The following is a 17830-nucleotide window of genomic DNA, read 5'->3' as shown; positions in this document are numbered from 1 at the left end:
GCTGTAGCTCCCAGCCTTTTTTTTTTTTCTTCTGGGATTTATTTACCTTCTATAGCTGTCACTGAAGCTGAGAGCCGGCTCCAGCTCTGAGGCCGTTGCTGGCTGAAAGCAGGTATCTGGGGTTTGTTTAGGTTCTATAATTGAAGCATTGTTGCTTTCGGAGCTTAGAGCTGGGCCGCGGCAGGCGGGGAACCTTGGCTTCCTCTATCACTGGAGCAAGCAAGCCTCCTGTTCACTTCAGCTGCCTGGCTGCCAACCGCCATCTTGGTTGGCAGTTAATTTGCATATCTCGCTAATTAGCCAATGGGAAGGGTAGCGAAGTTATGGTTAATTACCATGTTTCTCTATTATTAGATAGGCTATATAGATAGAATCCAGCAGGAAAAAAAATATAAAGTGCATCATGCCCATGTGGGTTTTATCCTGGGAATACACAACAGATTCAATATTTGAAAGTCATCAATGTTATTCTCCATATTTATGGACTAATACAAGAGAAACCATATGATCATATCAATAGATGCAGAAAAAAACACTGAACAAAATTCAAAATATGTTCATGATAAAAACTTAGTGGTATAGGAATAGAAGACAATTTTCTCAATCTGAACCTTATAGAGGATATCTACACAAAAGTTACAACTAACATCATAAGTAAAGGTGAAAGACTATATGCTTTCTTCCTAAGATTGAGAAAAGGCAAGGGTGTTCATTTTCTCAACTCTGATATAACATTATACTGAAAGTCATGGGCATTGTATAAAGCAAGAAAAAGAAATAAAAGGCAAACAGATTGGAAATAAATAAATAAAATTGCCTCTTCACATATGACATGATTGTATATGTAGAAAATTCCAAGAAATTAAAAAAAATTCTAGAATTAATAAGTGAGTTTTCCAGGATTTTAGGATATGAGTAAATATAGGAAAATCAGCCTTTTTATTTTTATACTAGCAAGAACATTTGGAAAGAAAATTTACAAACAATGCCTTTAAAATAGCTACCCTCTAAAAAAAACAGAAAGAAAAATTTAGTTATAAATCTAGTAAGATATGTTCAGGATCTATATCAGATATATGGAATAAAAAACTTCAATAAATGGACAGATGTATTCATGGATTAGAAGACTGAATATAGTTAAGTCAATTTTCCCTTAGTTAATCTATATTTTTAGTGTAATACCCATCAGAATCTCAGCAGGATTTTATAGGTATTGACAAGATGGTTTTAAAATTTATTTGGAAAGGCAAAGGATTTAGAAAAGCAAATAAATTTTGAAAAGAAGAACGAAGTTGCATATGTCAGACTACTTAATTTTAAGACTAATTTTCAAGGGCAGTGCAGTATGGGCAAAAGAATAGATACAGATCAATAAAACTAAATTGAAAGGTAAATAATAGAACCATGTACATATGATTAATTGATTTTTCACAATGGAAAGACACTTTGATGGAAAAAGGATAGTCTTCTTGGCAAATGGTGCTAGAACAATCGGGCATCTGTATGCAAAAAAAATCTTGATTTTAAACCATGTACAAAATATAACCCAAATAAATCACATTCGGAAATATAAAATTTCAAACTATAAAACTCTGAGAAGAAAACATAGAAGGGAGTCTTTGTGACTTTAGTTAGGCAATGAATTCTCAGATACAACATGAAAAACAACTCATCAAAGAAAAAAGTTAATCAATTGGATTTCACCAATTTAGAAACTTGCTCTGCTGAAGATCCTGTTCAGAGAATGAAAAGATAAAGCACAGTGGGAGAAAGTACTTCCAAATAACATATCTGACAGAGGACAGATTTCCAGAACATACAAAGAGCTCTCAAAAGTCAACAATAACCCCAAGCTGATTTGGCTCAGTGGATAGTGTCGACATGTGGAGTGAAGGGTTCTGGGTTCAATGCGGAAAAGGGCATGAACCTCAGTTGCAGGCTCTTCCCTGGCCCAGGCCCTGGTCTGGGTGAGTGCAGGAGGCAACCAATAGCTGTGTTCCTCTCACATCAATATTTCTCTCTGTCTTTCCCTCTCTCTTCCTCTCTCTCTAGAAATCAATGAAACAATTGATTAAATCCTCAGGTGAGGATTAAAAAAAAAGTTAACAATAAAAGAAACAACTGAAAAAAAACACACCAATGGGCAATAGATTAGAATACACTCCACCAGAGAAGATATACAGATAGCAAATAAGCATATGAAAAGATGCTTAACTTCATTAGTCATTAGGGAAATAGAAATTAAAACCAGAATGAGATGTCATGACACACCTCTTAGAAGGACTAAAAATAATAAGGACAATAACAACAGCAAATGGACCATATCAAGTATTGGTGAGAATGTGTAGCAATTGGAACTCTCTTGCATTATTTGTTTGACTGTTAAATGGAACAACTATTCTGGAAAACAGTTTAGCAGTTTGTTTTAAGGTTAAAGATATTTACTTCTTCATATGACCTAGTGATTCCACTCTTAAGTATTTATCTAGAAATGATAATTATTTTTCTAGAAATGAAAATTTTATATTCACACAGCATATACAGTACATGGATGTTTGTAACAGCATTATTCATAATAAAAAAACAGAAGTAACTCAGATATCCTTCATTGGGGTAAATGGATAAAGAAATTGTGCTACATCCATACAATGGAATACTAGTCAGCTATAAAAAGGAACAAACGATTGATACATGTACTTAAATGTATCAATATATTTGGCTAACTCTTAAATACCATATGCTAAGTGAAAGAAGCCAGTTTCAAAAGGTTACATACTATATGGTTCCATTTATATTGTTACTGGAAATACAAATAACAAATCTTAGGACAGATTTCCAGTTAAGAGCTCTCAAAAGTCAACAATAAGAAAAGAACCAACTCAATAAAAACAATGGGCAAAGAAAGTATAAGAGCAGGACCTTGACTCAGTGGTTGAGTGAGGTACTGATTAATTGAACTCAGAGTGAAAAATCAGAGACAGGTTCAGGGGGTTAGGCTGGAATGACCTGCTGCTGCCCAACTGCTCCCCTGGTTGCAAGTCTTTTGGGAACCTTAGAGTTTAGGAGATGCATGCCTGTGGGGGAAGAAGAGGGGAAAGGTTCAGGCATGCTTGTAGGAGGGAAAGCACATGTTGGGATCTTCATTTTGGTGGCTTTTAAAGGCTGGGGTTTTAGGGGAGGTTTTGGGGTAGATATCATTATAATCAGCTTTATGCTGATGCACCAAACCCTTAACTTTATCTGTTCTTGGGTGTGGTTGGCAAATGGTTCTAATTGGATTTCTGCTCTCTGTCTTCCTTGAGTAGGGTGATGTAAGCTATTTACCCTCTGCTTGGAGAAGAGAAATGTAAACCATTTACTCTTAAGTGTCTTTGGTTTCAGAATATGGGAGTTTTCGATTTACTAGATGGCAATAAATTGCTTGACTGTTTAACTGTCTGTTTCAGTTTCCCTATTCCATTGTCCTGGCTTACTAGCCTATCTCAATATGACATTCTGGAAAAGGTGAAACTGAAGTGAGAGAGTGCGTATCAGATGCTGCTGGGAATGAGGGGTGATGGGAAAGTTTAACTACAAAGGGATAGCAAGAGGAAATTTGGGAGGATGATAGAATTGTTCTGTATCCTAATTTTGATGTTGTTTATATAAATCTATGTATGCAAATCTATGCATGTGATAAAATTCATAATGTACTCCAAAAAGGTGAATTTTACTGTATAAATTAAAAAAATAGACTGCTGGGTATTCAAAGGACAGTGCAATATAAATTCAGTATCTGGCATCGTTGGTTTTCTTGACTTTGTGCATGTTAAACTGGTATTTTTATTGAGACATTATTCTTACAGTTCTTAGTGTTCAGTTAGACATAAGTAATCTTCAGTAGGAACTAATACTTGTCTCTTGAATTTAAAAAAAATAAAGAAAAAATAATAGTTAGAAACTTAATTTCACCCTTTTCCTTTTACTCTTTTCATGTGGCCACTAGTAACTTTTAAATTATGTGTGTGAAATATATTTCCGTTGTACAGCATAGCCTCAGATACTAGAAATGCAAAGAAGAATTAAATGTGGTCTCAGTCTAGAGATAGGGGTCTGATAGAAGGAAGTCTTATGTGGAAAGGAGGCCATTGTAAATGACTTACATTTAATCTCCCCCACTTTCATATTTAAAAAATGTATTTTTTAATTGACTTCAGAGAGGAAGGGAGAGGGAGAGAGTGATAGATATACATCAATGATGAGAGAGAATCATCGATTGCTGCCTCCTGCATGGCCCCCACTGGGGACTGAGCCCACAACCTGGGCATATGCCCTTGACCGGAATCGAACTATGATCTCCTGGTTCATTGGTCAATATTCAACCACTGAGTCACACTGGCCAGGATCATCCTTTTTTTTTTTTCTTTTTAAACAGATATTTCTTGAGGGCCTGTGTTATACAAATTATCTCAACTCCCAGATACCATAATTCTTTTCCTTGATATAGGAAAAGAAATTCTGCCTCTCAAGACATAAAGCGTGCTATACAGTGGAATCATTGGCACTATCTCTGAATTTGTAGGAAAGCAGAGTATATCTTTGAGGTACTTGTTAAGTTTCTTTGTGGTATTCTTGTAATGAATGTTCTAGGTTTGTAGTATTCTTGGGTAAATATTGTTTATAAGATTGCACCCATGAGATACTGATTAATTGAACTCAGTCTGCCAGAGAGAGAGAATTTTTATAATAAAAGGGTAATACACAAATTGACCCTAAGGGCGCGCACTGACCATTAGGGGGAAGACTCTCAACGCAGGAGCTGCCCCCTGGTGGTCAGTGTGCTCCCACAGGGGGAGCTCCACTTGACCACAAGCTGGGCTGATGGCTGCGAGCGCAGCGGCGGTGGCGGGAGCCTCTCCCACTTCCTTGGCAGTGCTAAGGATGTCCGACTAGGGCTCCCAGGCTGCCAGTGGTATGTCTGACTGCCAGCTTAGGCCCGATCCCCTGGGGAACAGGCCTAAGCTGGTAGGTGGACATCCCCTGAGGGGTCCCAGACTGCGAGAAGGCACAGGCCAGGCTGAGGGGACCCCCACCCCGCCGAGGGCACGAATTTTCATGCACTGGGCCTCTAGTATGTATATAAAAGTCTTGGGGCTCTTAATTGGTAGGAAGCATAATACTAGTCAACACTGATGTGTCTGCCAAAGAAAGCTATTTCAATTTCCAGTGGTATTTTTTAAATAGAAGGTTAGTATCTAAAATGAAGGCATGGATTTTTGAACTTGATTCTGTGCTCTTTAGATTATGGTTAGTTTTGGGTATTATCCTCTAAGAGGATTTACACAAACTAGTACACCTGCAGAGAAGAGAGGAATGGATGATAAAATAAATTGAGACCAAGTCGTATGAGTAATAGTGAAAGAAACTGGAGTATTTAGCCTGGTCAAGATGTGACTCATGGTGGGGTTGAAAGAGAGGTCACAAGAGCTGCCTGTAAAGGGAGTAGAAGGTCTGTGATATTAAAATGAAACTAGAATTGTTCCATAAATTCCTAAGTTGTAGTGGATGAAATTTTAAGAGAAAGAAAGAGAGATTAAACTTCAGTATAAGGAAACACTATCAAGAGTTAGAACTCTTGGCAATGAGTCACCTCTCTAAAGTCTTTTGTCAAATTATTGCTTGAATCTACCTTCCCATTGAGAAGGTAGTTCAGCTGGCATTTCCACAAGGTTCTCATCTGATGCTTCCTTTCCATACTTGGAGTTTCAGTAAATAACCATTTTATGTAGCAACTGAGGAATGATTCTTCCATTATTGGCAAAACTCCAGTTATTTACCACTTGAGTTATTTCTTTGAAACTGTATTTCCTGGCAGTTATTTAAACTTTAAGGTTCACCTTAGCTGGTTTGGCTCAGTGGATAGAATGCCAGCCTGTGGAACAAAGGGTCCCAGGTTGATTCTGGTCAAGGGCACGTACCTTGGTTGCAGGCTCCTCCCCGGCACAGGCCCTGGTCTGGGCTGTGCAGGAAGCAATCAATTGATATGTTTCTCTCACATTGATGTTTCTCTCTGTCTTTTCCTTCCTCCCACTCTCACTAAAAATCAATGGAAAAATATCCTCGGGTGAGGATTAACACACACACACGCACGCACACGCACACGCACACGCACACACACACTTTAAGGTAGATACTATTTCAGTGGTAAGAATAGGGAAAGGAGCCTGTGGACAAGCTGTGGTCCTTCTATGACTGGGATCAGGAGGACGGCTCACTCTGCAATCTGGGATGAGGTCTTCCTGAGATGATGTTGATATCCTCAAGATTGTCAGCTTCTAGCTTAGTTGGCGTGGCTTAGTGGTTGAGCGTTGACCTATGAACCAGGAGGCACGGTTCGATTCCTGGTCAGGACACATGCCCAGGTTGTGGACTTGATCCCCAGTGTGGGATGTGCAGGAGCCAGCTGATCAGTGATTCTCTCGCATCATTGATGTTTCTATCTCTCTCTTTATCTCCCTTCTTCTCTGAAATAAAAAAGAATATATTAAAATTGTCAGCTTCTAAGGCACAGGTGTGTAAATAAAAACTACCTTAAAATACATTAATATACATAACAACTCTTTTCATTTTGGAATTTCTGAATGTGTCATATTATGAAGTGTTGGTCCCAGTATTGTAGCCTGGACATTTTCAGGTTGTGATAAAAAATAAAACTTGAAACTACCATTTTGTTTTTAGTTGATCACAACTGCTAGCCATTCTAGGTGTTTTGTGTCTTTACTTTTTTTTTACCTCACCTTATGTCACCCTCTATCCTGCTTTTATTTCTTCGTCCTCCTGCCTACTCTTCTTTTTTTCTGGAAAGTTGAAATAAGCAGTATCTGAGGAGTCTGTACTTTGTGTTCCTGTCATCTTCTCCAGGGTGAAATAGAGGAAATGCGAGGCTATTGCTCTCCTGTGTGATTTGTGTTGGTCTTTTCTCACCATCTCCGCCTTGAGGTCAGGTGCTGTGTTTTCTCCTTCCCATATCACTCCCCAGGTGTCCAATATGTGCATCTGTGCATCGAGGTTTTTAATAATGTTCTTGACTGATTTACTGACTGTTCTCCATAGCAAGAAAACAATGACGCATTTTATTGCAAAGAGGCTATAGATGTTGAACACAGTGTTTCAGGAGATCTTAGAGGTTGAAGGTAAGAGTTTGAGAAATTCTGAAATGTAAGGGTGAGATTCTGAAAGGTATTTAAATTTACTTGTTTTGAAAAATACTCGTATAATGTTTTTATTATATATATTATAGCAACGTCTCTTTAAAAAGATCCTCCCAGTTGAGGGTGTGATAATTTGGTATATAGCTTTTATTTAAAAAATATTGTATAGTCAAATACTTTGAGCTGCTTTGAAATGTAAAAATATCAACTAAAGTAAGAAAAAAAAAAGAAATTAACTTCCCTAGTACTGTTGTTTAAAAGGATCCATGTGGGAGCTTCTTGAAAATGAAAGATCTTTGTAAGTATTCAGAGATTATCAAAATAGTCTTTGTTTTTAAAAAGAGCTCATTGCAGAGTTTTAAAAACGGGAGAACTCCCTAATTGCATTTTCAAGATGATTTTATTTATAAAAAATAAATTTATTCAGAACCATTGAGTAAATACTTTCTAGTTCATTTATTTAAGTTAAGATTAAAGTAGGACAAATTTTTGTATCACACTAAAAAATAACAGCTTTATTGAAATTTATTTACATACCATGCAATTCTCTCTTTGAAGTGTACAATTCAGTGGTTTTAATGCATTCACAAAGTTGTGCAACCTTCAGCACTATTCCAGAACATTTTCATCTCCATAAAAAGAAACCTTGTACTTGTTAGCAGTCACTCCCCATTTCCTCCTTTTCCTGACCCTGGCAACCATTAATCCACTTTCTGTCTCTATGGATTTACATTCTAGACATTTCATGTAAATGAAATTATACAATAATCATACAATATATGTGGCCTTTTGTGTCTGACTGTTTTCACTTAGCATAAAGTTTTCAAGGTTCATCTACATTATAGCATGTAACAGTACCTTTTTAAAATAACTGAATGATATACATATCTCACATTTTATTTATCCATTCTTCAGTTGATGGACATTGTTTTTTTTTTCTACTTTTTGTCAATGTGAATAGTGCTGCTATAAACACTCATGTGCAAGTTTTTGTGTGAACATGTTTTCATTTTGTTTGAGTATATAACTGTGAGTTTTAATAAAAAAGAATATATTAAAATTGTCAGCTTCTAAGGCACAGGTGTGTAAATAAAAACTACCTTAAAATACGTTAATATACATAACAACTCTTTTCATTTTGGAATTTCTGTGATTTCATGAATGTGTCATATTATGAAGCGTTGGTCCCAGTATTGTAGCCTGGACATTTTCAGGTTATAAGGTGCGTCATAAGGTAACTCTGTGTTTAATATTTTGAGGAACTGCCAAACTGTTTTCCAAAGTAGTGGTACCATTTTCAATTCCCACCAGCAGTGTATGAGGGTTCCAGTTTCTCCACATACTCACCAAGACCTATTATTCTATGTCGTTTTGATTGTAGCCATCATAGTAGGTGTGAAGTGGTATTTCATTGTGGTTTTGATTTTTATTTTATTAACTAGAGGCCCGTTGCATGAAAATTCATGCACTGGGCGGGGGGGTCCCTCAGCCTGGCCTTTGCCCTCTCACAGCCCAGGAGCCCTTGGGGGATGTCCACCTGCTGGCTTAGGCCCGCTCCTTGGGGGTTTGGGCCTAAGCTGGCAGTCAGATATTCCTTTAATGGGCCCAGGAGCCCATTAGTCAGACATCCTTATTGCTGCCTTGGAGGTGGGAGAGGCTCCCGCCACCACTGCTGCGCTGGCCAGCCATGAGCCGGCTTCTGGCTGTGCGGTGCTCCCCCTGTGGAAGCGCACTGACCATCAGGAGGCAGCTCCTGTGTTGAGTGTCTGCCTCCTGGTGGTCAGTGCACATCATAGCGACCGGTTGTTCCAGGTTCTTTTGCCATTAGGGTCAATTTGCGTATTACCCTTTTATTATATAGGATGATTAATGATGTTGAGGATTTTTTCATATACTTGTTGGCCATTTCCATATCTACTTTGGAGAAATAGCTATTTAAACCCTTTGTCCATTTTTAAATTGGGTTGTCTTTTTATTATTGAGGTGTCTTATATATAAATGTGCCTTATATATTCTGGGTTCAAGTTCTTTATCATACATATGATGTGCCAAATCATGTATTTTCTCCTATAAGTTGTCTTTTCACTTTCTAGATAGTGTCCTGGAAGGACAAAAATGTAACATTTTTATGATGTCCAATTTACGTAGTTTTTCTTTTGTTGCTTGTGCTTTTGATTTCATATGTAAGAAAACACTGCCTAATAATAAAGATATACCTCTATGTTTTCCTCAAAGAGTTCTATAATTTTCTCTCTTACATTTAGATCTTTGATCCATTTTGAGGTAATTTTGGTATAGTTTAGGGACTCAACTTTGATTGGTTAGCGTGAGGATATCCCATTGTCCCAGCACTATTTGTTGAAAAGACTCTTTGTTTGGGCTGCTATAGCAACATATTAGACGTTGAATGGCTTAAGCAACAAATATTTACTTTTAAAAAAAAATTAAGATATTTATTCTTTTCTTTTTAAATATATTTTTATTGATTTCAGAGAGGAAGGGAGAGGGAGAGAGATATAGAAACATCAATGATGAAAGAGAATCATTGATTGGCTGCCTCCTGCACGCCCACCACTGGGGATTGAGCCCACAACGCAGGCAAGTGCCCTTGACTGGAATCCAACTTGGGACCCTTGAGTCTGCAGGTCTTTGCTCTATCCACTGAGCCAAACCAGCTAGGGCAAACATTTACTTTTCACAGTTCTGGAGGCTGGGAAGTATGAGAGCAAGATACTGGCAGATTCAGTGTCTGGTGAGGGTCTTGTTCCTGATTCAGTCTGTTTTTTCATTGTAACCTCACATGACAGAAGGGCACAAAAGAGCTCTGTCGGGTCTTTTTTTAAGGGCACTAATCCCATTCTTGAGGCCCATGCCCTTATGACCTAATCACCTCCCAAAGGCCCTACCTCTAAATATTATCACATTGGGAATTAGGTTTCCACATATGAATTTCACATATGTGTGTGTGTGTGTGTGTGTGTGTGTGTGTGTGTGTGTGTGTATAAATTGATTTCCGAGAAGAAGAGAGAGGGAGAGATAGAAACATCAATGACATCAATGATGAGAATCATTGACCAGCTGCCTCCTTCCCCCCTGCTGGGGATCCAGCCAGTAACCTGGGCATGTGGCATGTGGCGTGACTGGGAATCAAACCATGACCTTCTGTTCATAGGTCAATGCTCAATCACTGAGCCATGCCGGTGGGGCTCCACATGTGAATTTTAAGGGGATACAAACATTCACTCCATAGCAGACCCTTTTATTAAAATTTTTTAAAAAAATATATATTTTTATTGATTTCAGAGAGGAAGGGAGAGGGAGAGAGAGATCGAAACATCAGTGATGATAGAGAATCATTGATCGGCTGCCTCCTGCCCGCCCCCCCACTGGGGATCAAGCCTTGCAACCCTGGCATATGCCCTGCCCAGGAATCGAAACGTGACCTTCTGGTTTAGTCTGACAATGTATAGGTCGATGTTCAACCACTGAGCCATGCCGGCTGGGCTAATTTTTTTTTTTAATTGTGGTAAAATATGCATAACATAAAATTTAGCATCTTAATAATTTTTAAGTGTACATTTCGGTAGTGTTAAGTACATTCATATTGTTGTGTATCCAATCTCCATAACTCTTTTCATTTTGTAAAACAAACTCTTTATACCCATTAAACAACTCCCCATTTCCTTTTCCCCTAGCCCTTGCCAACCACCATTCTTCTTTCTGTCTATGAATTTGACAGAGGTACTTCATATAAGTAGAATCACATAGTTCTTGTCTTTTTGTGACTGGCTTATTTTACTTACCATTACACTCTCAAGCTTTATTCATGTAATAGCTAGCATGTGTCAGAATGTCCTTTTTAAGGTTAAATTTAATGTTCCATTGTGTATGTTCATTTTTTTAACTGTCAATGGACAATTGCTTTAGTTAGACTACTATATTGGGAATAATAGTGTACAAATAACCCTATGAAACACCAATTTCACTTGTTTTGGTAGAATTGCTGAATTACATGGTAATTCCATTTAAAAATTTTTGAGGAGCTGCCATATTGTTTTCCATAGTGGCTGCACCAGTTTACATTCCCACCCGTGGCTCACAAGGGTTCCAATTTTTCCACAGCCTCAACACTCAATATTTTCTCTTTGCCCCATTGAATTGTCTTACTGCCTTTGTCAAAATCAATTGACTATAAATGTGAAAGTTTATTGCTAGACTCTGAATTCTATTCCATTGATCAGAATGTCTCTGCTTATGCCAGTACCACACAGTTTTGATTACTGTGGTTTTGAATTGGGAATAAATTTTCAGTTGGCAAGTGTAAGTCCTACAACCTTGCGTTTTCAAGATTGCTTTTTGGCCATTCTGGATCCCTTGCATATACATATGACTTTTAGGATTGGTTTGTCAATTTCTGCAATAAGTATGTCAGGGATTTTGATAAGGATTATATGAAATCTGTAGTTTGATTTAGGTAGTATTGTCATCTGAACAATATTAAATCTTCTGATTCATGGACATGAGATGTCTCCCATTTATGTAGGCCTTCTTTAACATTTTTCACCAATGTCTGTAGTTTTTAAATGTATAATCTTACATTTCTTTTGTTAAGTTTATTCCTAAGTATTTTATTCTTATTTATGCTGTTGTAAGTGAAATTGCTTTTTTAATTTCATTTTAGATTGTTCATTGATAATGTATAGAAATGGAATTGATTTTATACATTTACCTTGTATTTTGCAACCTTGCTGAACTTACTGGTTCTCATAGTTTATTTTTTATTTCTTTTGGATTTTATAGCCAATCTAGATGCCATTTATTCATTTTTCTTGCCTAAGTGCCCTGGCTAGAAGTTGCAGTACAATGTTGAATAGAATTGGCATGAGTGAATATCCTTGGATCAGATTTTTAATGTTTGGTGGTTTGGAAATACGATGTATTACTGACAATGCTCCTTTGAGAATTTGAAAAGCAAGCTTTGTGTCTTCAGTAGAAACAAAAATAATAAAATTGCTTCTATTGGAATTTAGCATGCTATTTATTTTTTGAGCATTGAGGCACAATGGATTCTAGCTTGGCTTTTTCCAAAAGTTTAATGCCTTTGGCTTTATTAACTTTATGATTTTATTTTGGTAAAGGTCACTAAAGTAAGCCAGCCATAGAGCTTTTGAAAACGTAGCTCTAATGTACATGTCCTCCTAAGGAATTGTTCATGCTGGGTGTACTTGAATAAGAATGAGTAATCAGAGCATTCGTATTGTTTTCACCAGTTCTTCTTCATCTTGGCTTGGATTAATGCTTTATAGTTGGCAGATTTGAAGAAATTTTATAACTCATAATAGATATAGTTGACAACCAGATTGTGGGTTGGATGAAGGGACGGATTGTAGTAACTTTTATTTATTTTTTGTTAAGCCTCACCCAAAGATATTTTTTCCATTGATTTTTATTTTAGAGAGAGTGGAAGGAAGGGCGGGAAGGAGGGAGGAGGAGAGAGGGAGAAGGAGAGGGAGAGGGAGAGGAAGAGGAGAGAAGAGAGAGAAACATTGATGTGAGACAGACACACATCAATTGGTTGCCTCCTGCAAACACCTTGACTGGGGCTGGGGGTTGAACCTGCAATCCAGGTATATGCCCTTGACTGGGAAGCGAACCTGCCACCCTTTGGTGGGTGGGTCAATGCTTTAACTATTGAGCAACACTAGTCAGGGCTGTACCAACTTTTTTTTTTTGGTACTAACTTTTGATAATTTAATTCTAAGCCCAACTTCTAAAGGATATATTCTTGCTCAAATTTTTTCCTTACAGAAAATGGTAGAAGTAATAACTCTTCTATACTTTATTCTTTACTGTAGATTTTTATCAGTACTTAGATATTCAATGTAGAGAATAGAATTTCTTTCATATATTGAGTATTTCTTGAATCTATTCTGTATGTGTTGCATTTTGCTTTGTCAGAGACATGAAATAAATATAAGAGCATGCTTGTTTTCTGAATGCTTACAAGATATTTAGGAAGATCAAGTTTATGTCTTGTCTCTCTCACAAAATGTAGGCTCCTAGAGGATAACCATCTTTGTATTGATGCAGTGTGTATCACAGTGCTCACATTATAGGGTGTGTTTATTATGAATTTTAAAAATTAATGAAACAATAAAAATAGTATGACTACATTTCAATACTCAAGTTAATGACATAACCAAATAGTATTGTTGAGTTTCATAAGGAACAATGATTAGTTCTGAATTTGTTAGGGAAGCCTTTATGCAAGAAAAGTTAATTAAGTGGGCTCATAAAGGATGGGTAAGAACTGAGGAAGGGGTAAGATCTTTTCAACTACATGTCATAGTATTTGAAGGTCAGTGAGTGAGTGAGTGGATCATATCAACTGGAATAGAAAATTGGTATTGGCTTGTAGATAGAGAGAAGAATGGAAAAATAAATAGGAACATTGTATTTTGGAAGCCTTAATGCCAGTTGGAAAAGGTTGCCCTCACTCCATTTGACATTAGAGAATCATTTAGATTTTTTTTTAGCTAGGAAGTTTTGGGGCAAAGCAGTACTTCAAGAAGATTTACTTTGTGACAGAATGTATTATGGGCTGGAGGGAAACTGGTATTAGACCATTTAAGAGGATATGATCATAACTGAATTCTTCTGGTCCTGCCAGCTCTTCAAGAGCAGAGTTCTTCGCTTGGTCTTTAGTGCTTAGCATAGAGCCTAGAGCAGAGTTTAAATGTTTGTTCATTGGATGCATGAATGTATGGACTAGGTCAGTGATGGCGAACCTCTGACACACGTGTTAGAGGTGACATGCAAACTCATTTCTTTGGTTGATTTTTCTTTGTTAAATGGCATTTAAATATATAAAATAAATATCAAAAATATAAGTCTTTGTTTTACTATGGTTGCAAATATCAAAAAATTTTTATATGTGACACGGCACCAGAGTTAAGTTAGGGTTTTTCAAAATGCTGATACGCCGAGCTCAAAAGGTTCGCCATCACTGGACTAGGTCATCTGGGCTTGGATAGAGCTGTGAGCAGTGGGACATATCCATATGAGAAACAGTTTGTTTCCTATGAGTATAAAGGGTACAGGTAGGGTTGAAGATGATACCAAAGCTTCAGCATGATGATTAAGGAATAACAGTGCCATCCCTAGAAATAGGGAAGTCAGCTAGGGGTGAGAAAAGAGACAGTGATGAGCATGTTTTTATTTTTATTTATTTTTTTAAAAAATATATTTTATTGAATTTTTACAGAGAGGAAGGGAGAGGGATAGAGCGTTAGAAACATTGATGAGAGAGAAATATCGATCAGCTGCCTCCTGCATACCGCCCACCGGGGATGTGCCTGCAACCAAGGTACATGCCCTTGACTGGAATCGAACCCGGGAACCTTGAGTCCGCAGGCCGACGCTCTATCTACTGAGCCAAACCAGTCCAGGGCATGAGCATGTTTTTAGATTTGTTGAGTTTGACATTGAAATACCTAGTACATAGAGGTAGAAAGGCTCAAATGAGAACTGAAGTCTGAATGTTTAAATTTGGATATCACTATGAAGATACTGTTTAAGCAGTAAAAATGATTGGACTGATATAACTGTATGTGTGTGTATGGATATATGGTATGCAAGTACACAAGTATACATACTCCTATATACTAGAACCCAGTATATGTGTGTTAGATTATGGTGTACTAATCTGCTTATTTGTATTAGCAGAATGGTGAAGACTGATTCTTGGGGTGAATGGAGGGAATAAAAAGGGAGCTAAAGAGGGAGACAGGAAAGGAACAGAGAGGTAGGAGAATTTACAACACAGATTTGCTAAGGAGGCTTTGTAATTTGTCATGTTTCAAAATACTAGTAATAACAACACTAGTATTCCCTTATCAGTTATTGAGTGCTTGCTATATACCAGACACTGTGCTAGTACATGGTGGTCTTTTATCCTCACATGTGGGTGGTCTCTTTATTAACTTTATAAATTTTATATGAACAGATAACTTTATGAACAAATCCGTGAAGTTAGTGATCTTATATCCCACTTTTACTGATGAGGAAACTGAAGTGTAAAGAAGTTACAACTTGCCCAAGATGATTTGAATACTAAATAATTAGGAGACCTTATAGCTATACACCTGACTTTTTTTTCTCCAAGCCAATGTTCTTTCCATTATACCAAAGGTCTATATGTTTAATTTCTTCCAGGAAATCACTATATTTTTAGAGCATCAGTTCTCGTTCAAGGCCTGTTAATTAGCAGGCAGTGCCTGGACTGTAACATTTCCTACAAAAATATCTCCATGTATTTTGTATGTGGCTTTTTATACCTTCCTACTGTTTATTTACATTTATAGTGTGTTAGGAGATTAAAAATTTTTGATTTCGTGTTGTGGATGTTAATTTAAAAGAGGATATCAGTTCTTTTGTTTGGAGAATTAATCATTCAGAAATTGTTTTTCAATTTTTTTTTTTTTTTTTTGTCTAACATAAACTTCTTCCAGAACTTTTTCTGGTGCATTCCTCAGAATGTTATACCTTAACAAGGAAATGAGAAGGGTCTGACATTTTCTTTTATTTCAGGGGATATAATTTTCAATGCCCAATACCCAGAGCTGCCCCCTGATTTTATCTTTGGAGAAGATGCTGAATTCCTGCCAGATCCCTCGGCTCTGCATGTGAGTAACTGCAGGCTCATTTGGATATTCTTCATTTGTTGAAAGAAAATAAAATTAGCTTTTGACAGTTGCTTAATAGTTAAATTTGCCAAACGTGGACTTTTCCCACCACTTTTTTCTCTGTTTTGTGACATAAGTACAACTCTTAATGTGCTAAAAGAATTTAAGTAAGAGGTGTTTTTATTTTTTCATTGCAGCTTTACTTTCAGACTATTTTGAATTAATGAAAATTAATGAAATTCTCTAGCATATTGGTTAAAATATTTTTTCTCTAGCTTGAGACATGTTGAAAACATTTTCTTTGTTTTAACTTAATATTTCACGCCTGCAATCAATTTTCTAATGTTTACTAACACTTCATCACAGGGCTTGTTAGAGGAGTGTTTTTTGGCTGAGAGGCCTTTTTATTTTTTGTAATATAAGTGAAAGTGTCAAAATTTGGACTTGAATCCATATTATCTCAGTATTATTATCAGAAGGGTAAAGACCAGATTAAGTCTACAAGACCCAAAGCTTCGCAGTTGAAGTAAGATGTCTCTGGAATGAAGGCAGAGAGGGGGTGGTGGGACTTGTCAGAGCACATGAGGTTTATATAAACATGGTGTGCTTTGCGTGGCTGGTGGAGAAAACGTGCCATTTTGTTAAAAAAAAGTCTGACCAGACAAAATGTCTCTTTCCTTACCAAGTTCGATTTTGCTATGGTGCCTCTACTATAAGAAGTTTTATTGTTGTTCAAAACGATGTTCCTAGTTTGGGATTTTGGAATTTTTTGTCTCAAATTTAAGTTTTGTAATTTAGAGTTTTGATGACTTACTTAAAAATCTTGTTCCCTCCCTTTTTAAAAAGGGAAGTATTAAATAGGAAGTTTTAACCCAAACTTAAAGAATTATCTTAAATTTTCTAACACAGTTGTAAAAATATGGTTGGCAGGAGTAGGATGGTTTTGTTGCTAAATTTCTAATAATTACCAAAAAACTGTTACTTTGGCTGGTTTTTAAAAAAAATTGTAGTTTAGGTATGGCCCCTGTAGATCCTGTGTGTTATATATTCATCCCATATTGAGCTGAAGGGCTTATCTGAAGAAAGTGAATTAGCAGCGGTTCTCAACCTGTGGGTCGCGACCCCTTTGGCGGTCAAATGACCCTTTAACAGGGGTCACCTAAGACCAACCTGCATATCAGATATTTACATTACGATTCATAAAGTAGCAACATTACAGTTATGAAGTAGCAACGAAAATAATTTTATGGCTGGGGCACAACATGAGGAACTGTATTTAAAGGGCCAGAGGGTTGAGAACCACTCCTGTAGAGGATAAGGGAAAGTACCACAATGAACTCCCAAACCCAACTGCCATCTCAGAAGGAAATGGGTTCTGCCTGAGGCCTGAAGGTGCGTAACACCTGTGTCAGGTGCAATCCTGGCGTCATCTGACTTGATGATGTACCAACAAGATGCGTCTTGTCCTGACACTATCTCAGCAGATCTCTTACTCAAACAGGTGGTGGTTGGACCAGAGTTCTGGCAGCTGCTGTTGCTGCCACTGGGGAAACAGAGATGAATACTTACTCATGCCGTTTTCCCCAGAGGTCTGCCCAAGCCTCTGTCTGTGTCTAACGGTGTTGGCTTAATTCTGGATCAGGCCCTAAACTGAGCATGAAGATTAGACTGTTACACTATATCTTGACCACCCCCACTTCCCATTTCCCTGCCGCAGCCCCTCTCTGCACCACCCAAGTCAGCTGGCTGTGGGGTGAAGGGGCAGAGAGGGACTGAGCCAAGAGCAAGACTTGGGAGATGACATGACTCAGACACTTCGACATCACAGACACTTTAAAGAATATTAGTGGTGATCTGGGTCACTCAATCCCAACCTCACTGGGGTCACAAATCTCTGATAATCATATGAAAGCGGTCAGTCTCTCCAAAATAGGCACCTGCCCACATTCTGGCCAA

General features: G+C 37.4%; 1 protein-coding gene across 1 annotated transcript in view; it reads left to right on the top strand.

The window, feature by feature from the left end:
* The window catches only part of BRE (brain and reproductive organ-expressed (TNFRSF1A modulator)), a 352293-nt gene that overhangs the window by 54114 nt on the left and 280349 nt on the right, over positions 1-17830 (top strand). The window contains exon 4 of the mRNA XM_006767439.2: positions 15780-15874. Within this exon, the coding sequence (XP_006767502.1) occupies positions 15780-15874 (95 nt within the window). The remainder of the gene's footprint in view (positions 1-15779; positions 15875-17830) is intronic.

Source organism: Myotis davidii, unplaced genomic scaffold, assembly GCF_000327345.1.
Source record: "Myotis davidii unplaced genomic scaffold, ASM32734v1 scaffold238, whole genome shotgun sequence".
Taxonomy (NCBI): domain Eukaryota; kingdom Metazoa; phylum Chordata; class Mammalia; order Chiroptera; family Vespertilionidae; genus Myotis; species Myotis davidii.
The sequence above is the reverse complement of the archived record's forward strand: the minus strand, read 5'-3'. Positions and strand labels throughout refer to the sequence as shown.